This window comes from Protopterus annectens, chromosome 17.part0 (genome assembly GCF_019279795.1).
Source record: "Protopterus annectens isolate FY-2018-M chromosome 17.part0, PAN1.0, whole genome shotgun sequence".
In the NCBI taxonomy this organism is placed as follows: domain Eukaryota; kingdom Metazoa; phylum Chordata; order Ceratodontiformes; family Protopteridae; genus Protopterus; species Protopterus annectens.
This window is the reverse complement of record NC_056751.1, coordinates 729,296,406-729,323,546: the sequence shown is the minus strand read 5'-3', so window position 1 is coordinate 729,323,546 and position 27,141 is coordinate 729,296,406. Positions and strand designations below refer to the sequence as shown.

Here is a 27,141-nt window from a genome sequence, read left to right as displayed (position 1 = left end):
GACGCCTCAGATTACGCCTGGGGGGCGCACATGAAGGACAGGTGCATTCAGGGAAGATGGTCCCAAAAGGAAAAGCACCTTCACATCAATCAAAAAGAAATGCTAGCAGTAATAAATGCAATTACAGCTTTCAAGGACTTCCTGCATCCAGGACAATTACTGATAAGAACAGACAACACCACGGTAATGTGGTACATAAACAAACAAGGAGGAACACATTCATACCCCTTGTGCAGACTAGCCATGACTCTTTGGAACTTGGCTCTGGAAAGACAAATCGAACTTCAAGCACAGTACTTGCCAGGACGGGAAAACACACTGGCAGACACTCTGAGCAGGAATATGACAGACCCACACGAATGGAAGTTACATCCTCAGGTGTTTACAGAGATAACCCAAGCGTGGGGGAGGCCAGACATAGATCTTTTTGCCTCCCACAGGAACCATCAATTGAAAAAGTTTTGTTCAAGGACCTTCCATCCAAAGACCTGGAAAGTGGACGCCTTTTCATTCAGTTGGACAGCATGGACAGTTTATGCATTCCCACCTCTGCCTCTTTTGCCCAAGGTACTTTTGAAAGCAAGAACAGACAAACCGAGAATGATACTGATTGCTCCAGATTGGCCAAGGCAACACTGGTATCCACTCCTGAGGAGTCTAACCCATTCTCCTCCCTGGTCCTTGCCTCTAATACCGCTTCTGCTGACTCAGAACAGCTACAGAACCCTACACAGTCAGCTGAAAACACTCAACCTTGCTGCATGGAAAATCCCTTAACACCACAACAGACCCTTCTCTCCAAGGAGGTACAGGATGTCATTTTGGAGGCCAGAAGACCATCTACTAGAAAAGCTTACTCCGCAAAATGGAAGCGGTTTTGCTGTTGGAATGAGAAAAGAGGCCAGGACCCTAGAAAGTTGAACTTGCCTCGGGTTTTACAGTACCTAGCTGAACTACTGAACAGTGGACTTTCATTTTCTTCCATTAAAATACATGCCTCAGCCATTTCTGCAGAATACAACACAGATCCCCCTTTGTTCTCTCAACCACTCTTACGGCAGTTCCTCAGAGGGGCTAAGAATATAAGACCTCCAAGGAAGCAACCAATACCAGCCTGGGACCTTAACTACATTCTGGAAAAATTAACATTGCCTCCCTTTGAACCTGCTGCCTCAACAGATCTGCAATATTTGTCCTGGAAAACAGCTTTTCTTCTGGCCATCACTTCAGCTCGTAGGGTTTCTGAATTACAGGCCTTCATGGCGGTGCAGCCCTTCCTCATCTTCCATCAGGATAGGGTTTCCCTTCGTACTAACCCGTCTTTTATGCCAAAAGTGGTATCCAGGGTAGCCTTAAACCAAGCCATACACCTACCTACCTTTTATCCTAACCCTCAAAACAAAGGGGAAAGGCTGCTTCACTCTTTAGACATCCATAGGCAGCTGCGCTACTATTTGGACAGAACAAAGTCCTTCAGGAAATCAGAACAGCTTTTTGTGTCCTATGCCCGGGGGGCTCAAGGGAATCCAGTTACCAAACAGACCATTTCCAAGTGGATTGGCCATTGCATACGTTTTTGTTACTCCTATCATGGGAAATCTATTCCTACTGGAATCCGATCTCACTCCACCAGGGCCACAGCCACCTCTACAGCCTTCCTCAGAGGTGTGCCTACTAAGGATATTTTGGAGGCAGCCACTTGGAGTTCTGTACATACCTTCACAAAACACTACCACCTGCCCTTATATTCCAGAACTAGAGCAGGCTTTGCCACTGCTGTTTTGCAGGGCATTCTGGCTCAACCCAGTTCCTCATAATTCCTACCACCCTAGGCATAGCTTTGGGACTCTACCCATCTGTAATTACTGCAGCTGTATGCACGATGAACATAGTACAGTTTTGTACCTACCATAAATGTAGATGTTCGAGTGCTGTTACAGCTGCAGTACAGGTTTCCCTCCTTCCCCACTTGGTAAGGACATGGGGCCTGACAACCTCTTCATACCTCCTGACTGGGTTATCCTGCTATGTTTTATTTGCTTGCTTACACTGATTTTGCATTACTTTCATTGCTTGCATATGTGGATAAGACTTATTTATGTATTGCCTTCCTTTTGGGGGCACCTGACATCTGGGGCAAGAAAGACTGAAGAACATGGCGTCGGCTGTGTCTTATATACTCTGGCCTTCCTGACGTCAGAAGAGTAGGTGACGACAACCGACGCCGGACCAAGACTTTGGAATTCGGCCGACCGAGGGACCGCCTGACGGCTGAAAACCCATCTGTAATTACTGCAGCTGTAATAGCACTCGAACATCTACATTTATGGTAGGTACAAAACTGTACTTTCTGGTGGCTATTACTTCTGCCCGCAGAGTGTCAGAACTTCAGGCTTTATCTATCAGCCCTCCTTATTTGATTTTTCATGCTGATAGAGCATCTCTTAGGACAAACAGTTTGTTCAGAATCTAATATCAACCAAATCATTGAGTTACCAGTCTTCTTCCCTAACCATTCCAATAAATTAGAGTATAGGCTGCACAAACTTGACATTCACAGGCAGCTCAGATTTTATTTGGACAAAACAAACGATACCAGGAAATCAGACCAGCTCTTTGTGTCTTTCTCTGAAGCCAGAAAAGGTAGACCAGTGGCTAAAACAACTCTTTCTAAATGGCTATCTGATTATATCACATTTGTTTATTCAGCTGCTAATATGCCTTTACCACACAAGATTAAAGCTCACTCAACTAGAACAGTTTCTACATCTTCTGCGTTCCAAGCCAAATTGCCCCTTGATAACATTTGTGCTGCAGCCACTTGGTGTAAACCTCATACTTTTATCACTCATTACAAAGTAGGGGTCTATATTAGAACATCGAAGTTTCAGAACTTCGAATGTTCTAATATCGACACCTAATAAGCGAAAGCTGAAAATAGCGAAGTTTTAGATAACCAAATTCTTTCCTAGGGAAAGAATTCGGTTGTCTGTTCCTGTCGCTTCACTATTTTCAGCTCTGCGGTGGAAAGTTACGGTCGGGTTCAGGTAAGTGTGCGATTGTGTGGACATGAGGGTTAGGGTGGGATAGGTGAGTTAAGGTTAGGGCGTGGGTCAGGTAAGTGTGCGAATGTGTGGACGTGAGGGTTAGGGTGGGATAGGTGAGTTAGGGTGCGGGTGAGGTGTGTGTGCGATAGTGACGGACCTTAGGATTAGGGTTAAGGTAAGTGGGTAGATAGTGGTATATGTACAGTTTAGTGTAGGTTTAGATGTAAGATTTTAGGTGTATGTGTGTGGATTGCTGTTTGTTTGGTGTTTGTGTTGTGTGTATGTGTTTTGGAACAGCAAACTTTTTCCCTAGGAAACAATTCGATGTTCCAAATTTTCAGTCTTATTGGTTTTCGGTTAGTAGGTGTCGATATCAGAACATTCAAAGTTCTGAAACTTTGATGTCCTAATATAGACCCCAAAGTAGATAAGGCCTCCAGGGACAGGGCTTTTGGGTCTACGGTCCTGAGGAATGTACTTCTGTGAGCCACCAGAGATTGATGATGCTAGGGACACTACCCATCAGTGAAGAATGAACGGTGAGATTGAACAACTTCACATTAAGAAGTTATGTACTTACCATAATGTCCCACGTGAGCTGGTCATCTCGCCTTCATTCTTACGTCCCTTCCTCCTTCATCCTCCTAGCTGACTTAGAGGTTGGTCTTATCCTGGTTGCTCAATTCTTCTTCCTCTCCTTGGGAGGATAGCTCAGTTATATGGCTATGATACACACAGCAAACAAGATCTGAGTGCATCATGGGATAAGGCGCTTGGGCTCGAGCTACTGGTAAACCTCGAGCTTTGCAAACGGCTGTACCGGAGCCGATGGATTGGCTCCGAACCCATCAGTGAAGAATGAAGGCGAGATGAACAACTCACATGGAATGTTATGATGAGTACATAACTTATTTTGTTGTTTGAAATTTTTTTTAATATAATTCTGATCCTTGTCTTTTCCTTTACATCAAGGTAAAGGCAAATACAATGTTTGTGGGCAATTTGTAGTAGCCAGTCAGAAAAGTAGAGAATGCACGCATACTCCACAGTGCATGTAGACTCCATATCGAAGTTTGGTAGGCACAGGAACTGAGGCTTGAAAATGTAAGGCAGAGATTTTAGTCATTGAATGATTTTGTTTTCTTGGACTGTGCAGAATGTGAAATGTTAGAGAAAACCATGTATACGAGTCATCTTCATAGATTAATTCATCATCATCCTCATCATCATCAGCCCCCTTTTTCCCATTTTTTCCATGGGTTTGCGGTGTTGTGTTAACTGTCGCCATCTCTCTTGATTCATTGCCGTACTTCTGCCTTCTTCAACTCTCATGCCTGACTGTCACAGACCTTCTCTTACAATCCATCCACGTCTTTGCTGGATGCCCTCATTTCCTCTTGCCTTCTTCCTGTCTGCCCCAAATCTGCTTCACCACATTGTCATTTGCATACAGAAACATTCATGTAGTTTTACTTGTGTACTTCACTGAATTCTCTTAGTAAAAAATTAAAACTGGTATTCAGATAGGTAATGGACCCGTCCCAGATGTTCTTTGTGTTTCACTGTTGCAGTCATCACATCTGGGTTATCTGCCTGCAGGTAGCCCTCAGTCTCAGCCGGCCTGAATACTAGAGTCTTTGGATTTCTGCGTCAGATGTTGTCGCTTCTTCTCTGACGTCAGGTCGTCAGAGGTATAAAACATGCAGCCGATGCCATTATATCAGTCTTTCTTGCTGTGCAGTGCCGGAAGCAGAAGCAGTTCGCAAGTTCCGGTCAGCCGTCTCCTGAAATTTTCGTTTTTGAGTTTCAGACCCGAAATCTTCAAAAAAGATAAGTACCCGGTTGGGGATCCTTTTTCTTGCTACAACCGATGTCAGTAAAAGTTAACAATTGTCTTACCTGTGGAAAGCAAATACCTCATAGAGATTTTCATTCTTACTGCATCCCCTGTTTAGGCCCAGACCACGACGTCCCTCACTGTCGGTTTTGTGCCATTCTTCAACGCCCGAACTATTCGTTGTTGGGCCATTTATGCAGCCAATTACTTTCGTACTCTATCTACCTACTCCGAAATGGCTTCATTAAGCCATCCGACTACCGATGATCTGAAAAAATGTAAGGATAAAGACAGAGACAGACCGCATAGGTCCAAAACTGCCGACGACGCTTCCATTAAGCTAGTTGCCAGTCTGCCGGTACTCAGTGAGGCGCTTTCGCAGCCCCTGATACCAGCTACTTCAGATTCGCAGGCCACTACTGAGACCCATTCGGAGTCCGGTATGCCGTGAGATGCTTCTTCGACTATGGAACCTGCGGATGTCTTTACCTTGGATGGGACCGGAGCCGCTGTGCAGGCACCGGCTTCTGAGGGTGTATTCAGGCCTACAGACATTCATATTAAATCGACGCCATTGTTTCCATCCAGAAGTTCCAAATTCCACAGGCCAAAAACTTGCACTATGCCTAGAAAACCGATGACCAAACCACAGGCTCAGGCCTATATGCCTCAAAAACAAATGCTTTGTATGGCTGAAGGCCTTATTACCTTAATTAGGGGAAGCCAGCCTTCCCCCTCCAAGAGACCTAGAACTGATTTTCTTTCTGATTCTTCTGATAAGGAATCTGATATTTCTGCTCCTTCTGATTACCAGGATTTGCCCTTATCTATTTATGAGGATTCTGATGCAGAGGATTCCATTCCCCCTGCTTCCCCTCCAGAAGATTTTTCTTTCGGTGAAACCTTGCGTACTCTTAGGGAGCATTTCTGCTTGGAAAGCCAGGATTACTCTGAGTCCAAAAAGAAACAGGGAATTCTTGCTTCTGCCTCAATACAGGCCTTTAGCTATCCCTCTTGTTGTGGGCATTGTAGATCATGCTTTCTTGGAATCTAGTCTTACCCCAGACACTTTGCCTTCAGCTCCCAGAAATCCTGACAGGTACTACAGAGTACCGGACTCTCACAAGTTCCTCTTCAAGAATCCTTCTGCGGATCCAGAGACCATTTCCCAAGGACCAAAAGGCATTAAGGCTACTGCTGCCAAAAATCCTACCACTTCTGATAGAGATTCTAGAGCCTTAGACAGATGGGGTAAGAAGGTATACACTTCTGCTACTTTGGCCATTAAGGCTTTAAATTGCCAGTTTTATATGTTAAAGTATCAGCAGCATGTTATGGGACTACTTAAACAGAAAAGGATGTTGATTCCTGACTGTGCTGAACACAAAGAATTGCAAGATTTAATGCATTCTACCGAACAAGTTGGTAAACATCCTTTGCAATGTGGTTTTGATGCTTTAGAAGCATCTTGCAGGGCTGCTGTCACTGGGTCTGTACTTAGAAGGCATGCTTGGCTTAAGAAACAAAACTTGCCAGATCATGTTAAAGCTAAATTACTGGATGCTCCCTTAAACCAAGACTGCCTTTTTGGCAACAAAGCAGAAGTCGTCCTCAAAAGGATGGAGGAAAAAGCTAAATCTATGCAAACTGTTATAAATTTCCTACAAGTGCAGCCTCCCAAATTCAGTAGACATTGGCCTTCAAAGAACTGATCCTTTCCAGTCCCTTCCAGACCTTCTCAGTCCAAACCCAGGAACAGCAGACCACCTAGGCTAGAGTCTCAGGCTATGCACAGATCTAAGCAGTGGGGGGTTCCCACTTCCAAAGCAGGGAGTAGTAAGCCACCCCCCTACGGAAAAATGGCACAATGACTTAGCCTTAACCCTTCCAAGCCCTGCTCAACTACCTGCTCCCTTAGGAGGAAAGCTCGCCCTGCATGCAAAAAACTGGGAACTAATTACCCAGGGCAAATGGATTTTGAACATAGTTTCCCAAGGATACAGATTCCACTTCCACACACTACCAACCCCAAATGGTTGGCCAGACCTACCCCCAAATCAATGGGCAGAGGCCCAACAGCAGGTTCTCTCTCTTCTCAGTATCAGGGCTATTCAACCTGTCCCAGCAGAACAAAGGAGACAAGGTTTTTATTCAAGACTTTTTCTGGTACCCAGAAAAGACAACTCCTGGCATCCTATCCTGGACCTCTCTATTCTCAACACCTTTCTGGTGGTTCCAAAATTCAAAATGCTAACTCTTCAACAGTTTCTTCCTGTGCTAGCCAAGGATGCCTGTCTGGCAACCCTAGACTTAAAGGAAACTTACCTGCACATCCCAATAAGAGGATCCTGCAGACAATACCTACGTTTCAGGGCGGGCTCCATGCACTTTCAATTCTCTGCACGTCCCTTTGGTTTATCTACTGTGCCCAGGGCATTCACAAAGTGTCTAGCTCCAGCCATTGCATTTTGCAGGCAGAGAAATATTCAAATTTAACCATACTTGGATGATTGTCTGATTCAGGCAGAAAGCCAGGACTTGCTATTAAAACACCTGGCATTCATAAAGAAACTTCTAACCTCACTGGGGTACACCATCAACGAAAGCTTGAACACAACTTCCCAGATGGCATTCCTCACTCCAGAGAAACAGGTTTATTTGACAACCTACTTCAAACTATTGGCCACAAAACCCCAGCTATCTGCAAGGAAAATACTGCAAGCTCTGGGGTTCATGGCCTCTTGCATTCTACTAATTCTGTATGCAGGATTGCATATGAAGAAACTCCAATGGTATCTAAAAAGCCTATGATGTCAACATTCTCAGGACCTGGAAACAATGATTTCTATCATTCCTTGTATGAAGACAGAGTTCCTTTGATGGGCAGAGGCCTGCTACTTCAACAAGGGACTCCCTTTTACTCTACCCCCTGCTGCCCAAACCCCAACAACAGACTCATCAGACTATGCATGGGGGGCTCACATGGCAGGGCAGTGCGTTCAGGGCAATTGGGACCCGAGACAGATGCACCTGCATATATCAGTCAGAAAGAAATGTTAGCTAAGAATGCTCTGACAGCCTTCAAAGACCGTATTTTTTCAGGACAACTATTGGTAAAGACAGACACTACAGTTATGTGGTACATAAACAAGCAGGGGAGAACCCACTCGTACCCTCTCTGCAGACTAACCATGGCTCTGTGGAACACAGCCTTGAGCTACCAAGTACACCTACAAGCATAATTCCTGCCAGGCAAACTAAATTCACTGGCAGACAACTTAAGCAGAAATCTCATGGACTCTCATGAATGGAAACTAGAACCCAAAATATTCAACCTCTTGAGGAACAAATGGGAGACTCCAGAGGTAGACCTGTTTGCCTCCCCTCAGAACTGCCAGTTGAACAAATTCTGCACAAGAATTCCCCACAGTCAAGCTTGGAAAGTGGATGCCCTGTCCTTTACCTGGGAAAGCCTCTCAGTTTATGCCTTCCCCCTCTGCCTCTCCTCTCAAAGGTTCTACTAAAGATCTGATTGCACCAGACTGGCCACACCACTTGTACCCCTCTTGTACAGTATGACACTGCTACAACCATGGCACCTGCCTCAAACCCCTTCCCTGCTGTCCCAGCAGGCAGGCCAGATTCTTCACCCTCAGCTTCAAACCCTGAACCTTGCAGCCTGGCTAATTCCTTGAGCACTCCTCTAGCATCCCTCAGTAAGCAGGTGCTGGATATCATTCTGGAGGCAAGGAGGCATAGAACTAGAAAATTATATGCTGAAAAGTGGAGAAGATACTGTTCCTGGAGCCAGGCTCAGGGGATGGGCACAACAGTGCCCAGCTTACCTCATATTCTAGACTACTTAACAGAAATGCTCTGTAAGGGCCTGCCCTTCTCATCAATTAAAATTCATGCCTCTGCCATTTCAGCACGTTATAATACTGAGCCACCCCTCTTCTCTCACCCCTTGCTAAAACAATTCCTTAGGCCAAAAATTTAAGACCCCCCCCCCCAGGGAGAGCCCCCACTCCAGCCTGGGACTTTAACTTTGTATTGGAAAAGCTCACTCTTTCCCCCCTTTGTGCCAGCTGCAACAGCAGAGTTGAAATTTCTTTCTTAGAAAACAGCCTTCCTTCTAGCCATCACTTCAGCAAGAAGAGTGTCTGAATTACAGGCCCTCATGGCAGTGGAACCCTTCATTATCTTCCATGCGGACAGGGTTTCCCTCAGGACTAATCCTTCCTTTATGTCCAAGGTGGTGTCTAGTGTGGCCCTAAATCAGTCCATTCATTTGCCCATTTTTTTCCCTAATCCACAAAACAAAAGGGAACGAATACTGCACCCTCTGGACGTGTACAGACAACTTAGATTCTAGTTGGACAGGACTAAGCCTCTCAGAAAATCTGAACAGCTGCTAGTTGGCTTTGCTGCAGGGGCGGAGGGGTAGGCCATTTCAAAGCAAACCATTTCCAAATGGATAGCCCACTGCATTCACTTCTGCTACAAGCACCATGGAAAAACCCACCCCACAGGGGATAAGATCATATTCCACCAGGGCTGCATCTACCTCTGTGGCATTTCTCAGAGGAGACCCTACCAGGGACATCCTAGAAGCTGCTACCTGGAGCTCTGTACATACCTTCATCAAGCATTACCACATGCCTATCCTTTCTAAATCCAGAGCTGGATTTGCCACTGCAGTCTTGCAGAGCTTAATAGAGCTTAATAGCTGACCCTAATGCTCTTTAACTTCCTCCTCCCTTCCTTAGCTTTGGGAATCAACCCAAATGTGATGACTGCAACAGTGAAACATGAAGAACATTGTACAGTTGTGTACACTTGCCATAAATGTAGATGTTTGAGTGTATTCACTGTTGCAGTCCTGGTTATCCTCCCTCCAGCCCACTGACTTCTCTTGGCTCTACCTTTCCTTCTTGTTGGTATATTTATTTTTTCTTGTGTATTTGCTTTTTGATGGGGGTGTACCATACTATATAATTGCTTCCTATTGTGGTGGCACCTGACATCTGGGCAAGAAAAACTGATGTAATGGCGTCGGTTGCATGTTTTATACCCCTGACGTCAGGGAAGAAGTGACAGCATCTGATGTAGAAATCCGAAGACTCTGGTATTCAGGCCGGCTGAGGGCTACCTGCAGGCAGATAACCCAAATGTGATGACTGCAACAGTGAATACACTCGAACATGTACATTTATGGTAAGTGTGCACAACTGTACTTTATGCCCAAGTAAATGACAGTGCCTTAGCAAGGAGGATTGCTAAGAACATCCAAGGAATCAATGGTGATGTAGAATCTGTTAAAGGAAGGCGGGGAGGCATGCCTTTCATGTCATACTATGGAGATGACCACAGCAATAAGCAGTTTTTGCACTGATTTGAAACCGCAACCCACCTGCCTTATGCGTATTAGATCTCCTGCTTTGAATGTAGCTTGTACTTTTTCCATATTTATATAGTGATTATGATTTTTACAGATATTTTGTATGTAAACCATGTAAAATTATGAATTTTACAAATAGTATGCGTTTGTAAAATGTGTAATAAACTTGCTACCAAACTGAAATCCATTTATGCTGTTCCATGATATTTTTATATGCTCTTGCTAAAGCTGGACTGAATATCTTCCATCTGTGTTTTCTTGAATTGTTTTTCTTTTTGGTATTTTATTTCCACTTTAATGTTAGTAATGCAACCAAGCTTTTTTTTTCTTAGTTTCACAATCATGGTCTTTCATTTTTAGTCTGTTTCAGAAGTTGCCACTGTAGTTGCGAGAGGTCTTTATATGCTGGCTGGTGGCAAAGGAAATGTTTCTTCTGTGAAAGCTGAAGAATCAACTGTAAGTGTTCTGTTTAGTTTTTCATTCATTTTACTGCTTTATTGTGAGATAGGATGTAGCAGTGTTATCCCAGCATGTATTGCGTACTTAATAATGCTTTCTTTATGCAATTTTTAAACAGATTGATGTTCATCATATTGTTCACTGTTGCAGAAACCTTAGCTGTATAGCTTATGTCCTACCAAGCCGGCCAATTTCAAAGCTTTGGGGTACCTTCCCACACCTATCACAAACTGTCAGGCAGCTTGAGCTGAGCTGACTAAAAGATAAGTTTGGGTGCAAAGCCATTCAGAGCTTTATTGCCGCATAAGAGTATGCTCCATTGATGCTTTCAGAGATCGACAGTCGGCTTGTGCTTTCCTTTGCTGGGCAGATAAGTTCCCTTGGGGGAAAAACTTCCATTTTCTTAATTTTGTTGTTGATTTATTTTCCTTTTCAGGAAATTTATTTTAAAGCTAGGAGTGCTGTGTTTTAATGGACTGTCTCGAGACTGTAACATACTTTTAAATGGCGTGATTTTATTTCTGTCAGTTTAAAGTGGTGTAAGGTAATTGAATGCATTTTTTTTTTCTTTGTAGAAATTCTGTTTATTTTACATCTGTGGAGCTGGCATATTGTTTTAAATTGCTTTTTATTGTGCTTTTCTTTCAAAAAGTAACTTTTGTAGACAGTTACTTAGCATAAACTGAGACAATAATGCTTTTTATTTCTGTTTTAGTGATTGGATTTTGGTTCAGATTTTCTGTTAGTGAAAAAACTTGTATTTTAGTTAGGGGTGCTATGTTGGTAAATTATATATTTTCCTTTTGTTGGTTTTTTTTTTTTTTTAATGGAGGACTTGAAACATAGAGGTTTCATATCACAAGCATTATTAATAACATTGTATATGCTTTCTTTGCCTCGCTTCTTACTGATCATCGGTTGCTTCCCTTTTAATGTGGAACCCATTCATTGTCTGAAAGCTGACAGCTCTTTGCTTTGTGGAGTGAGAACCAACTGTTGGGAACTGTCATCCAGACAGAGGGTAAAGTTGGCTTGTGCTCCCCCTACCTCCCACAAAGTGTTCCTTGTTTAAAGAATGGATAAACATGCTCATCTTGGTGGCTTGAGGTGAGGGTCTGATTTCACTAAGCACATATTAAGGCCACTTGCATTTAAGGGCTTGACCTTAATTGTTCCAAAGCCCAAAAACCTGCTGGCAGCCCACTCCCCCATGCCATCCAGAAGGTGGAACTTGGTGGGGGAGAGGGTTATCTGTCTAGCCTAACTCTTATCCATCATCAGCTTGTGTCTTCACCTGTGTCACCACAAGAGGCTGCAGTATTTATCCCCCAACCCTTGCTTGCTGCATGCATGTCCCATGAAGGATTTTGTCACTGGCCTGACAGTGCATGGTGCACATCCTTGTTCCTCTACTACACTTTTCACCACCATTGCAGCAACTGGATGTACTGCCTCACCTGGGATAGACAAACTGCCTGTCCTCCCTTGTCAGCCCCGAGCCATTAATCAAAGTTGGGTTGTCTGAGTTGTTGTCATAGCTCTAATTCACTGTGCCATGGAGCCAAGAAGGTTAGTAATTCCTTTCAAAAGAAGTTGTGTGAAGCTGCATGGTATTCCTCAAAAATAACTTTTTAAAGCTTTTATGTATTTGCTGTTTAATATTATCCAGTTATCAGTTTAATGATAACCACAGCAATGTCTGACTATATTTAACAGTGTAAAAGTTCCTGCATTGAAAGCACATTTAGAGTAACTAATTAAAGGAGTAGCTATTTGATACATTGGAAAGCAAAACCATTGTTGCCAAGTAGATCTTTTTTTCTCTTCTTAGGTGTCGCGACTGCTGTATGGTTTCCTTGTCCAGCCCAATAACACTTGGTTCCGATCTGTTATGACAGACGACTCAGTCCGATTGCTTGGTAAGTGTCTGTCATCAGCCTTGTTATTATGCATTGCAATTTAACAGAGCCTGAATAAAATGCCCACCATGGAAATAATGAGGTCACCTTATTAATAATAATCCTGCAGTGAGGTAAAGCTGTAGAATGAGGTCACCTTATTAATAATAATCCTGCAGTGAGGTAAAGCTGTAGAATGAGGTCACCTTATTAATAATAATCCTGCAGTGAGGTAAAGCTGTAGAATGAGGTCACCTTATTAATATAATCCTGCAGTGAGGTAAAGCTGTAGAATGAGGTCACCTTATTAATAATAATCCTGAAGTGAGGTAAAGCTGTAGAATGAGGATGTTCATCGTGTTACCCTGCTGCAGTCATCACACTTGGGTTATCCTGTCGTCAGGCGGCCCCGCAGTCGGCCTGAATTCCAAAGTCTTGGTCCGGCGTCGGTTGCTGTTGCTTCTTCCGTGACATCAATGCGCCAGGGGTATATAAGAGGCATCCAACGCCATTTTCTCCAGTCTTTCTTGCCGCGCGGTGCCTGAAGCAGATGCAGTTCACAAGTGCTGGTCGGCCAACACCTGAGATTTTCGAATCGAATTTCAGTCCGAAGCCTTCAAAGCTAAGTACCCCGTTGGGGAACCTTTTCTTGCCTCAGTCCGATGTCAGAAAAAGTTAACAATTGTATTTCTTGTGGGAAGCAAATACCTGATGAGGACATTCATTCTTATTGTATACCTTGCCTAGGCCCAGACCACGACATCACTGGTTGTCGGTTTTGTGCTAGGTTCAATAAGCGAACTATAAAGCGACGCTTTGATTTCGCATGACACTACTTCAGTAGAAAATTTAATTACACTATGCCGTCAGAGCAACCGACTACCGGCGTGCATAAAAAACGCAAAGATAAAGACATGCAGCCTAGATCCAAGCCAGACTCCGAGGCCTCGGCTGGGCTGGTCGCCGGTTCTCCTGTTTTCAGTGAGGCACCTATGCAACCTCTAGCGACCGCAGAATTGGAACCCCAGACCGCTTCGGATTCTCAAGCAGAGAGTTCTAGGCTGACGCAGCCATTTTCTTTAGGCCCTACCGACAACATTGCAGAAGGAGAAGCCGGTGCTGTGGAAACACCTTCGGTTACAGAAGGTGTCTTCAGACAGACTACTCTCACCATAAAATCTTATGCTAAGCTTAAGACTCCTCTTAAACCAAAAAAGACTGCAGTTCAGTCTTCAGTTCAAGGCCCCATGATAAAGAAACAGATGCTTAAAATGGCTGAAGATTTGATTTCTTTAATCAGGGGTTCCCAACCCCCCCCCAGTCAAAAGGCCTAGACAAGAAGAGGATTATGCCTCCTCTGATCAAGTGTCTATTTCCTCAGGCTGCTCTGAGGAACAGGATTACTCCTTTCCACCTTATGAAGATTCTGATGCTGAAGATTCCATTCCCTCAGCTTCTCCCCCTGAAGACTATTCCTTTGGGGAAACCTTACATACCATGAGGGAACATTTCCACTGGGAAGGTCAGGACTACTCAGACTCAAAGAAAAGGCTCCGAGAGTTTCTTTTACTCTCCCAACACAGACCACTTGCTATCCCTCCAGTTTTAGACATTGTGGATGATGTTTACTTAGAATCTAGTCTAAATCCAGATGTTCATCGTGCATACAGCTGCAGTAATCACAGATGGGTTTTCTGCCGTCAGGCGGTCCCTCGGTCGGCCGAATTCCAAAGTCTAGGTCCGGCGTCGGTTGTTGTCGCTTTCTCTCCTGACGTCAGTGAGGCCGGAGTATATAAGACACAGCCGACGCCATGTTCTTCAGTCTTTTTTGCCGCGCGGTGCCCGAAGCAGAAGCAGTTCGCAAGTGCCGGTCGGCCAGCTCCTGAATTATGGAAATATTGGAAACCGAAGTCTTCATTAAAGCTAAGTACCCCGTTGGGGAAATTTTTCTTGCCTCAGACCGATGTCAGAAAAAGTTAATAATTGTATTTCTTGTGGGAAGCAAATACCGCATAAGGATTTCCATTCCCTCTGCATACCTTGTTTAGGCCCAGACCACGACGTCTCGGGCTGTCGCTTTTGCGCTACCTTCAATAAGCGCACAATTAAGCGTCGGGCGGAGTTCGCCCAACACTATTTTGGTAAAGCCTTTGATTATAAAATGTCGTCGGATACTCAGACTACCGTTTTGTCCAAAAAACGCAAGGACAAGGACCAACACGCGAGGCCCGCGGTCCCCGCCGACACCACGCCAAAACAGGCTACACGTGGTCCGGTTCTCAGCGAGACGCCTTTGCAGTCCCTGACTACCGACGACACTCCTTTGGCGGTGTCCTCTGTACCCGAGACCGCTGGTACTTCGGCCCTTTCCCACCGAAGCCTTTGCTAATGTTGAGCCTACTAATGTGGACAGGTCCACTTCCACCCATGGTGTCTTTAGACCCTCATCTTCTTTTTCTATTAAGGCCTTTACTAAATCCAAGGCAGCCAGGCATCCCAAAAGGCCTGTTGCACAGGGCCCATCTCCAGGCCCCATGCCTAAAAAACAGATGCTTAAAATGGCTGAGGATTTAATTACTCTTATCAGGGGTTCTCAACCCCCTCCAGACAAGAGACCCAGAGTGGAGGAAGATTCTCCCTCTTCTGATCAGGGATCCATTTTATCAGAACATTCTGATGTAGAGGAACACTCTTACTCCCTTTTTGAGGATTCGGATGCAGAGCAGTCCATTCCTTCTGTATCTCCTCCTGAGGATTTTTCCTTTGGGGAAACCTTGCACACTTTGAGGGAACACTTCCATTGGGAAGGCCAAGACTTTTCAGATTCTAAGAAAAGACTTAGGGAATTTCTTTTGTTACCTCAACACAGACCTCTGGCGATACCTCCTGTTTTGGACATACTTGATGATGTTTATTCGGAGGCTTGCCTTAACCCGGATTCTCTGCCTCCTGCACCAGTCAAACCTGATAGGTACTACAGAGTACCTAACTCTCACCAATTTCTCTTCAAAAGCCATAATGCTGACCCTGAAACCATTTCACAAGGCCCCAAGGGATTGAAGGCCTCCACTGCCAAGAATCCACTTCCTGCAGAAAGAGAGTCAAGATCTTTAGAAAGGTGGGGTAAAAAGGTATATACCTCAGCCACCCTAACCATGAGGGCCTTAAATTGTCAGTTTCATATGCTTAAATATCAACAGTTCCTGTCATCACAATTAAGGAATAAAATGTCTCAACCTGAACAACCAGATTTGAAGGAGTTACAGGATATGATGCATAGTGCAGAGCAAGTTGGTAAACACACCTTACAATGTGGTTATGATGCCCTAGAGGCCTCAAGTAGAGCGGCTGCTACAGGATCAGTCATTCGCAGACACACCTGGCTTAGGGAACAAAACTTGCCTGACCATGTGAAAGCTAAACTTCTAGATGCTCCTTTACAAAAGGATGTGCTGTTTGGTACTAATGCTGAGGAGATACTACGGAAAATGGAAGAAAAAGCCAAATCTATGCAAACTGTCAAAGCTTTTTTACAGGTCCAACCACCACGTTTTTGCAGAAATTGGCCTTCAAAAAACTGGTCCTTTCCAGCCACTGACAAGCCCCAAAGAGGTAGATACAGACGCACAAGGGGCAGAGGACAATCACAAGGATCATATAGAGGCCGACAATGGCAAACTCCAGCACCAAGAGGTGGCGAAGACGGTGCACAACAATACAGGAAGCAAACCCAATGACTCCCTCATTTCCATGCCAAGCACGTCTTAGCTGGCAGCACCTTTGGGAGGAAAGCTAGCATTATTTGCAAGCAATTGGCATATTGTCACAACAGACAAATGGATCCTGGACATTATAAACAGAGGCTACAAATTTCAATTCCACACTCTTCCAAAAATGAGAGGCATGCCAAACCTGCCACAAAATCAAAGGGCAGAGGCACAACTACAAATTTCAAAGCTCATAAGCATGAGAGCTATTCAAGAGGTACCTACTCACGAACAAGGTCAAGGTTTTTATTCAAGACTTTTTCTGGTACCAAGGAAAGGAACCGACTGGAGACCCATTTTGGACTTCTCCATCCTAAACACATTTCTACTCGTACCAAAATTCAAGATGCTCACATTACAGCAGCTTCTTCCCATGCTGGGCAAGGAGTTTTGGCTGGTAACATTGGACCTCAAGGAGGCATACCTGCATGTCCCAATCAGACAAATCTGCAGAAGATACTTCAGATTTCTTGCAGGTTCAATCCACTATCAATTCTCTGCATTGCCCTTTGGCTTATCTACTGCGCCCAGAGTATTCACAAAGTGCCTGGCATCAGTGATTGCCTACTGCAGACTTCAAGGGATACAAATTTACCCTTATTTGGACGACTGCCTGATCCAAGCGGACAGCAAGCACATACTTCTGGAACATCTGGCATATGTGACATGGTTACTGCATTCTCTGGGATACACAATCAACAAAGAGAAATCAAGGCTAACACCATCTCAGAAAATAACTTTCCTGGGTGCCAACTTGGACACAAACACCCAGATGGCCTACCTTACGCCAGAAAAACAGGGGCAACTAACTCAGTACTTCAAAATACTAGCAAAATGTACCAGGCTTACTGCAAGGAAAATCTTGCAGGCTCTGGGATTCATGGCATCTTGCATTCTTTTAATGCCATGTGCAAAGCTGCATATGAGGAAACTTCAATGGTACCTAAAAAACCTATGGTCTCAACACAGTCACAGTTTGGAAACAATAATACCAATAATTCCATGTTTGCAAAAGGAATTTCTATGGTGGGCCCAAGCATGTCAAGCAAACACAGGCCTCCCATTCTGCAAGCCCCAAGCAAAGCAAGTCATCACAACAGACGCCTCAGATTACGCCTGGGGGGCGCACATGACGGACAGGTGCATTCAGGGCAAATGGTCCCAAAAGGAAAAGCACCTTCACATCAATCAAAAAGAAATGCTAGCAGTAATAAATGCAATTACAGCTTTCAAGGACTTCCTGCATCCAGGACAATTACTGATAAGAACAGACAACACCACAGTAATGTGGTACATAAACAAACAAGGAGGAACATATTCATACCCCTTGTGCAGACTAGCCATGACTCTTTGGAACTTGGCTCTGGAATGGCAAATCGAACTTCAAGCACAGTACTTTCCAGGATTGGAAAACACGCTGGCAGACAATCTAAGCAGAAATATGACAGATCCACACGAATGGAAGTTATATCCTCAGGTGTTTACAGAAATAATCCAAGCGTGGGGGAGGCCAGACATAGATCTTTTTGCCTCCCACAGGAATCAATTGGAAAAGTTTTGTTCGAGGACCTTTCATCCAAAGGCCTGGAGAGTGGACGCCCTTTCATTCAGTTGGACAGCATGGACAGTTTACGCATTCCCACCTCTGCCTCTTCTGCCCAAGGTGCTTTTGAAAGCAAGAGCAGACAGACCGAAGATGATACTTATTGCTCCAGATTGGCCAAGGCAACACTGGTACCCACTCCTGAGGAGCGTAACACATACTCCTCCCTGGTCCCTGCCTCTAATGCCTCTTCTGCTTACTCAGCACCGCTACAAAACTCTTCACAGTCAGCTGAAAACACTCAGTCTCGCTGCATGGAAAATTCCTTAATACCACAACAGACCCTACTCTCCAAGGAGGTGCAGGATGTCATTTTGGAGGCCAGAAGGCCATCTACTAGAAAAGCTTACTCCGCAAAATGGAAGCGGTTTTGCTCTTGGAATGAGAAAAAAGGCCAGGACCCTAGAAAACTGAACTTGCCTCAGGTATTACAGTATCTAGCTGAGCTGCTGAACAGTGGACTTTCATTTTCTTCCATAAAAATCCATGCCTCAGCCATTTCTGCAGAATTCAACACGGATCCTCCTTTATTTTCTCACCCACTCTTACGACAGTTCCTCAGAGGGGCTAAGAATATAAGACTACCAAGGAAACAACCAATACCAGCCTGGGATCTTAATTACATACTAGAAAAATTAACATTGTCTCCTTTTGAACCAGCTGCTTCAACAGATTTGCAATATTTGTCCTGGAAAACAGCCTTCCTTCTGGCTATCACTTCAGCTCGTAGAGTTTCGGAACTACAGGCCCTCATGGCGGTGCAGCCCTTTCTCATCTTCCATCAGGACAGGGTTTCCCTTCGTACCAACTCGTCATTTATGCCTAAAGTGGTATCCAGGGTAGCTTTAAATCAAGCCATACACCTACCTACCTTTTACCCCAATCCTCAAAACAAAGGGGAAAGGCTGCTACATTCTTTAGACATCCATAGGCAGCTACGTTACTATTTGGACAGAACAAAGTCCTTCAGGAAATCTGAACAACTCTTTGTATCCTATGCTGTAGGGGCTCAAGGGAAGCCAGTTACCAAGCAGACTATTTCAAAGTGGATAGGCCACTGCATACGGTTTTGTTATTCCTATCATGGGAAATCTGTCCCTACAGGTATCAGATCACACTCCACCAGGGCCACAGCTACCTCTACAGCCTTCCTCAGAGGAGTTCCTACCAAAGATATTTTGGAGGCAGCCACTTGGAGTTCTGTACATACCTTCACAAAACACTACCACCTGCCTTTATATTTCAGAACTAGAGCAGGCTTTGCCACTGCTGTGTTGCAGGGCATTCTGGCTCAACCCAGATGTTCATCGTGCATTACAGCTGCAGTAATCACATATGGGTTTTCAGCCGTCAGGCGGTCCCTCGGTCGGCCGAATTCCAAAGTCTTGGTCGGTTGTTGTCGCGTACTCTTCTGGCGTCAGGAAGGCTAGAGTATATAAGACACAGCGGCGCCATCTTCAGTCTTTTGCCGCGGTGCCGAAGCAGAAGCAGTTCGCAAGTGCGGTCGGCCAGCTCCTGAATTACGAAAATATTTGGAACCGAAGTCTTCATTAAAGCTAAGTACCCCGTTGCGGAATCTTTTCTTGCCTCAGACCGATGTCAGAAAAAGTTAATAATTGTATTTCTTGTGGGAAGCAAATACCGCATAAGGATTTCCATTCCCTTTGCATACCTTGTTTGGCCCAGACCACGATGTCTCGGGCTGTCGCTTTTGCACTACCTTCAATAAACGCACTATCAAGCGTCGGGCGGAGTTCGCCCAACACTTTTTTGGTAAAGCGTTTAATTATAAAATGTCGTCGGATACTCCGACTACCGCTTTGCCCAAAAAACGCAAAGAAAAGGACCGCGGTCTCCACCGACACCACGCCGAAGCAGACTCCACGTGGTCCGGTTCTCAGTGAGACACCTTTGCAGTCCCTGACTACCGACGACACTCCCTCGGCGGGGTCTTCTGTACCCGAGACCGCTGGTTCTTCGGCCCTTTCCCAGACTACAACCGAAGCCCCTGCATATGTCGAGCCTACCAATGTGGACAGATCTACATCCACCCATGGTGTATTTAGGCCTTCATCCTCTTTCTCTATTAAGGCCTTCACTAAATCCAAAACAGCCAGGCACCATACTAGGCCGGCTACACAAGGCCCATCACCTGGGCCCATGCCTAAGAAGCACATGCTTAAAATGGCTGAGGATCTTATCACTCTTATCAGAGGCTCCCAGGCCCCTCCGGACAAGAGACCCAGAGTGGAGGAGGATTCTCCCTCTTCTGACCAGGGATCCATTTTATCAGAACATTCTGATGCTGAAGAACACTCTTATTCCCCTTTCGAGGATTCGGATGCAGAGCAGTCTATCCCTTCTGTATCCCCCCCTGAGGATTTTTCGTTTGGGGAAACCTTGCACACCTTGAGGGAGCACTTCCACTGGGAAGGCCAAGACTTTTCAGACTCTAAGAAAAGGCTTAGGGAATTTCTCTGGTTACCTCAGCATAGACCTTTGGCTATTCCTCCTGTTTTGGAGGTATTGGATGATGTTTACTCGGAGGCTTGCCTTAATCCGGATTCTCTGCCTCCTGCACCAGTTAAGCCGGATAGGTACTACAGAGTACCTAATTCTCATCAGTTCCTTTACAAAGGCCATAATGCAGACCCTGAAACTATTTCTCAAGGCCCTAAAGGAATTAAGGCCTCCACGGCCAAGAATCCACTTACTGCTGAAAGGGAATCTAGAGCTCTAGAAAGGTGGGGTAAGAAGGTTTATACCTCGGCCACCCTAGCCATGAGGGCCTTAAACTGCCAGTTTCATATGATTAAATATCAACAATTCCTGTTATCACAATTAAAGACCAAAATGTCACAACCTGAACAACCAGATATAAAAGAGTTGCAGGATATGATGCATAGTGCAGAGCAAGTGGGTAAGCACACTTTACAATGTGGTTATGATGCCCTAGAGGCCTCCAGCAGAGCGGCCGCCACCGGATCAGTCATTCGCAGACATGCATGGCTTGGGGAACAAAATCTGCCAGACCATGTGAAAGCAAAAATTCTGGATGCACCTTTACATAAGGATGTTCTTTTTGGTACTAATGCTGAGGATATATTACGTAAAATGGAAGAAAAAGCAAAATCTATGCAAACTGTCAAAGCTTTCTTACAGGTCCAGCCACCACGGTTTAGTAGGAATTGGCCCTCAAAAAACTGGTCCTTTCCAGCCACTGACAAGCCCCAAAGAGGCAGATACAGACGCGGAAGGGGCAGAGGACAAGCACAAGGGTCCTATAGAGGCAGACAATGGCAATCTCCGACACCAAGAGGTGGTGACGACAGTGCACAACAGTACAGGAAGCAGACTCAATGACTCCCTCATTTCCATGCCAAGCAAAATTCAACTGGCAGCACCTTTGGGAGGGAAACTGGCACTATTTGCAAACAATTGGCATATTGTTACAACAGACAAATGGATTCTGGACATTATAAACAGAGGCTACAAATTCCATTTTCACACTCTCCCAAAAATGAGAGGCATGCCAAATCTACCACAAAATCAAAGGGTAGAGGCACAACTACAAATTACAAAGCTCCTAAACATGAGGGCTATACAAAAGGTACCTACGCACCAACAAGCACAAGGTTTTTATTCAAGGCTTTTCCTGGTGCCAAGAAAAGGAAGCGACTGGAGACCCATTCTGGACTTATCCATCCTAAACACATTTCTTCTCGTGCCAAAATTCAAGATGCTCACATTACAGCAACTCCTTCCCATGCTGGGCAAGGGGTTTTGGCTGGTAACATTGGACCTCAAGGAGGCATACCTGCATGTCCCAATCAGACAAAGTTGCAGAAGATACCTCAGATTTCTTGCAGGTTCAAACCACTATCAATTCAATGCATTGCCCTTTGGCTTATCTACTGCGCCCAGAGTATTCACCAAGTGCCTGGCATCAGTGATTGCATACTGCAGACTTCAAGGGATACAAATTTACCCTTATCTGGACGACTGCCTGATCCAAGCGGACAGCAAACACATACTTCTGAAACACCTGGCATATGTGACACGGTTACTGCTTTCTCTGGGATACACCATCAACAAGGAGAAATCAAAGCTAACACCTTCTCAGAAAATAACCTTCCTGGGTGCCAACTTGGATACAAACACCCAGATGGCTTACCTTACACCAGAAAAACAAGGGCAATTATCTCAGTACTTCAAAATACTTGCAAAAAGTACCAGCCTTACTGCAAGGAAAATCCTGCAGGCTCTGGGATTCATGGCATCTTGCATTCTTCTAATCCCATGCGCAAAGCTGCACATGAGGAAACTTCAATGGTACCTAAAAAATCTATGGTCTCAACACAGTCACAGCTTGGAAGCGATTATTCCAATAATTCCCTGTCTTCAAAAGGAATTCATATGGTGGGCCCAAGCATGCCAAGTAAACACAGGCCTCCCATTCTGCAAGCCTCAAGCAACACAAGTCATAACCACAGATGCTTCAGACTACGCCTGGGGAGCGCACATGAAGGACAGGTGCATTCAGGGCAGATGGTCCCAAAAAGAAAAGCACCTTCACATCAATCAAAAAGAAATGCTGGCAGTAATAAATGCAATCTCAGCGTTCAGAGAATTCCTGCATCCAGGACAACTGCTCATAAGAACAGACAACACCACAGTAATGTGGTACATAAACAAACAAGGAGGAACTCATTCATACCCCTTGTGCAGACTAACCATGACTCTTTGGAACCTGGCTCTGGAAAGACAAATAGAACTTCAAGCACAGTACTTGCCAGGAATGGAAAACACACTGGCAGACACTCTGAGCAGAAATATGACAGATCCTCACGAATGGAAGCTACATCCACAGGTGTTTACAGAGATTGTTCAAGCGTGGGGGAGGCCAGATATAGATCTTTTTGCCTCCCACAAAAACCATCAATTAAAAAGATTTTGCTCAAGGACCTTCCACCCAAAGGCCTGGAAAGTGGACGCTCTTTCCTTCAGATGGACAACTTGGTCAGTTTCTGCGTTCCCACCTCTACCTCTTCTGCCCAAGGTACTTTTGAAAGTAAGAACAGACAAGCCGAGGATGATACTGATTGCTCCAGACTGGCCGAGACAACACTGGTATCCACTCCTGAGGAGCCTAACGCACACTCCTCCGTGGCCCCTGCCTCTAACACCTCTACTCCTGACTCAGAACAATTTCAAAACCCTTCACAGTCAACTGAAAACTCTGTCTCGCTGCATGGAAAATTCCTTAACACCACATCAGACCCTACTCTCCAAAGAGGTGCAGGATGTCATTTTGGAGGCCAGAAGACCATCTACTAGAAAAGCTTACTCCGCAAAATGGAAGCGGTTTTGCTGTTGGAATGAAAAAAGGGGACAGGACCCTAGAAAATTGAACCTGCCTCAGATTTTGCAGTACCTAGCTGAACTTTTGAGCAATGGACTTTCATTTTCCTCAATCAAAATACATGCCTCAGCAATCTCTGCAGAATTCAACATGGATCCTCCTTTATTCTCACATCCACTCTTACGACAGTTTCTCAGAGGGGCTAAGAACATAAGACCTCCAAGGAAACAGCCAGTGCCAGCTTGGGACCTTAACTACATACTAGAAAAATTGACATTACCTCCCTTTGAACCTGCTGCTTCAACAGAGTTACAATATTTGTCCTGGAAAACAGCTTTTCTACTGGCCATCACTTCAGCTCGTAGAGTTTGAGTTACAGGCCCTCATGGCGGTGCAGCCATTCCTCATCTTCCATCAGGACAGGGTTTCCCTCCGTACCAACCCTTCCTTTATGCCTAAAGTGGTATCCAGGGTAGCTTTAAACCAGGCCATACACCTTCCTACTTTTTACCCTAACCCTCAAAACAAAGGGGAAAGGCTGCTTCACTCTTTAGACATCCACAGGCAGCTAAGTTATTACTTGGACAGAACCAAATCCTTCAGAAAATCAGATCAACTCCTTGTGTCCTATGCTGTGGGGGGTCAAGGGAAACCTGTTACCAAACAGACCATTTCCAAGTGGATTGGTCACTGCATACGCTTTTGTTATTCCTATCATGGAAAGCCTGTCCCTACTGGTATCAGATCTCACTCCACCAGGGCCACAGCCACCTCTACAGCATTCCTCAGAGGAGTGCCTACTAAAGATATCTTGGAGGCAGCCACTTGGAGTTTTGTACATACCTTCACAAAACACTACCATCTGCCTTTATACTCCAGAACAAGAGCAGGCTTTGCCACTGCAGTTTTGCAGGGCATTCTAGCCCAACCCAGTGCCGTATAGTACCTACCACCCTATGCATAGCTTTGGGATTCTACCCATATGTGATTACTGCAGCTGTAATGCACGATGAACATAGTACAGTTTTGTACCTACCATAAATGTAGATGTTCGAGCGCTATTACAGCGGCAGTACAGGTTTGCCACCCTCCTTCCCCACTTGGTAAGACCTTGGGGTCTGAATACCTCTTCATCCCTGCTGACTGGGTTATCCTGCTATGTTTTATTTGCTTACTTTTGTGGATTAGATTTATTTATGTATTGCCTTCCTTTTGGGGGCACCTGACATCTGGGGCAAGAAAGACTGAAGAAGATGGCGTCGGCTGTGTCTTATATACTCTAGCCTTCCTGACGTCAGAAGAGTACGCGACAACAACCGACGCCGGACCAAGACTTTGGAATTCGGCCGACCGAGGGACCGCCTGACGGCTGAAAACCCATATGTGATTACTGCAGCTGTAATAGCCCTCCAACATCTACATTTATGGTAGGTACAAAACTGTACTTTCCTCCTAGTACCTACCACCCTGTGCGTAGCTTTGGGACTCTACCCATCTGTGATTACTGCAGCTGTATGCACGATGAACATAGTACAGTTTTGTACCTACCATAAATGTAGATGTTCGAGTGCTAATACAGCTGCAGTACAGGTTTCCCTCCCTCCTTCCCCACTTGGTAAAGGCATGGGGCCTAACACCCTCTTCATACAACCTGACTGGGTTATCCTTCTATGGTTTATTTGCTTGCAACTACTGATTTTGGATTATATTGCATTGCTTGTATATACATATAAACATAATTTATGTGTTGCCTTCCTTCTGGGGGCACCTGACATCTGGGGCAAGAAAGACTGAAGAACATGGCGTCAGCTGTGTCTTATATACTCCGGCCTCACTGACATCAGGAGAGAAAGCGACAACAACTGACGCAGGACCTAGACTTTGGAATTCGTCCGACCGAGGGACCGCCTGACGGCAGAAAACCCATCTGTGATTACTGCAGCTGTATTAGCACTCGAACATCTACATTTATGGTAGGTACAAAACTGTACTATTCTCTGCCTCCTGCTCCAGCCAAACCAGATAGATATAGAGTGCCTGACTCACACAAATTCCTTTACAAAAGCCCTGTTGCTGACCCAGAGACAATCTCCCAGGGTCCCAAAGGGGCTAAGGCTTCTATGGCTAAAATCCTGTACCCTCTGAAAGGGACTCCAGAGCACTAGATAGGTGGGGGAAGAAGGTTTACATCTCAGCTACTCTAGCTATGAGAGCACTAAATTGTCAATTTCACATGCTGAAATGCCAGCAATTCCTAATGTCTCAAATAAAACAAAAGATGAGCACGCACCCTCAACAGTCTGAATTCATGGAAATGCAGGATCTGTTGCATGCAGCTGAACAGGTGGGCAAACATACTTTACAATGTGGATTTGATTCCTTGGAAGCTTCTTGTAGAGCAGCTGTTACTGGGTCTGTTATGTGTAGGCATGCTTGGTTAAAGGAACAAACTCTGCCTGATCATGTTAAAGCAAAGTTACTAGATGCACCCTTACAGCAGGATGTCTTATTTGGGGTTAAAGCAGAAAAGGTTTTAAAGAAAATGGAGGATAAGCAAAATCCATGCAGACGGTCAAAGATTTCTTACAGGTACAACCCCCACGCTTCAGCAGAAACTGGCCAACAAAAAATTGGTCCTTTCCAGCTTCTGACAGACCACAGATAGGTAAATACAGACGCCCAAGGGGCAGAGGACAAGCACAAATCCCTTACAAACCTCGCCAATGGGGCACTGCAACACAGAAGGGAGGAGAAGACGGGTCCCAAACTACTAGAAGACAAACACAATGACTTAAACCTCAAACTGCCAAGCAAAACTCTCTTGGCAGCTCCCTTGGGAGGAAAATTAGCATTTTTTTTCAGACAGCTGGCGCATTGTCACAAAGGACAAATGGGTCCTAGACATTATCTCACAAGGATACAGATTCCATTTCCACACCTTGCCAAGGATAACCGGAATGCCAAACCTGCCACAAAATCAATGGGCAGAGGCACAAAAACAAATTACAGCTCTCATGGACATGAGAGCCATTCAACTGGTACCTACACAGGAGCAAGGCCAAGGATTTTACTCAAGGCTCTTTCTAGTCCCCAGAAAGGACAATGCTTGGAGACCCATTCTGGACCTTTCAATTCTAAACACCTTCTTGCAAGTACCCAAATTCAAGATGCTATCACTACAGCAGCTTCTTCCCATGTTGGGCAAGAAAGCTTGGCTAGTAACGTTGGACCTAAAGGAGGCATACCTGTATGTCCCTATCAGACAAAATTGCAGAAGATACCTCCGTTTCATTGCAGGTTCAACCCATTACCAATTCTCTGCACTGCCCTTTGGCTTATCTACTGCGCCCAGGGTCTTCACAAAATGCCTGGCACCAGTAATTGCATACTGCAGACAAAGAGGAATTCAAATATTCCCATACCTGGACGACTTCCTCATCCAAGCAGAAAGCAAGGACATTCTCTTACAACATCTGACTTTTGTAAAACACCTTCTAAGTTGCCTAGGGTACACAGTAAACGAAAAGAAATCAAAACTAGTGCCCTCACAAAATATGACATTCCTGGGTGCCAGCTTGAATACAACGGCCCAGATGGCTTATCTGACGCCAGACAAACAACTGCAACTAACTCAATACTTCAAAGTAATGGCAACAAAGACCCAACTCCCTGCAAGAAAAATTCTGCAGGCCTTGGGCTTCATGGCATCTTGCATACTATTAATGCCATTTGCAAAACTGCATATGAGGAAATTACAATGGTACCTG

At 44.9% G+C, this 27,141-nt stretch overlaps 1 protein-coding gene across 2 annotated transcripts in view; it reads left to right on the top strand.

Annotated features, from left to right (window-relative positions):
• The window catches only part of NCSTN (nicastrin), an 876,107-nt gene that overhangs the window by 535,272 nt on the left and 313,694 nt on the right, over positions 1-27,141 (top strand). For both annotated transcript variants that reach the window (XM_044059533.1, XM_044059532.1), the window contains exons 13-14: positions 10,646-10,741; positions 12,576-12,663. In XM_044059533.1, the coding sequence (XP_043915468.1) occupies positions 10,646-10,741; positions 12,576-12,663 (184 nt within the window). The remainder of the gene's footprint in view (positions 1-10,645; positions 10,742-12,575; positions 12,664-27,141) is intronic.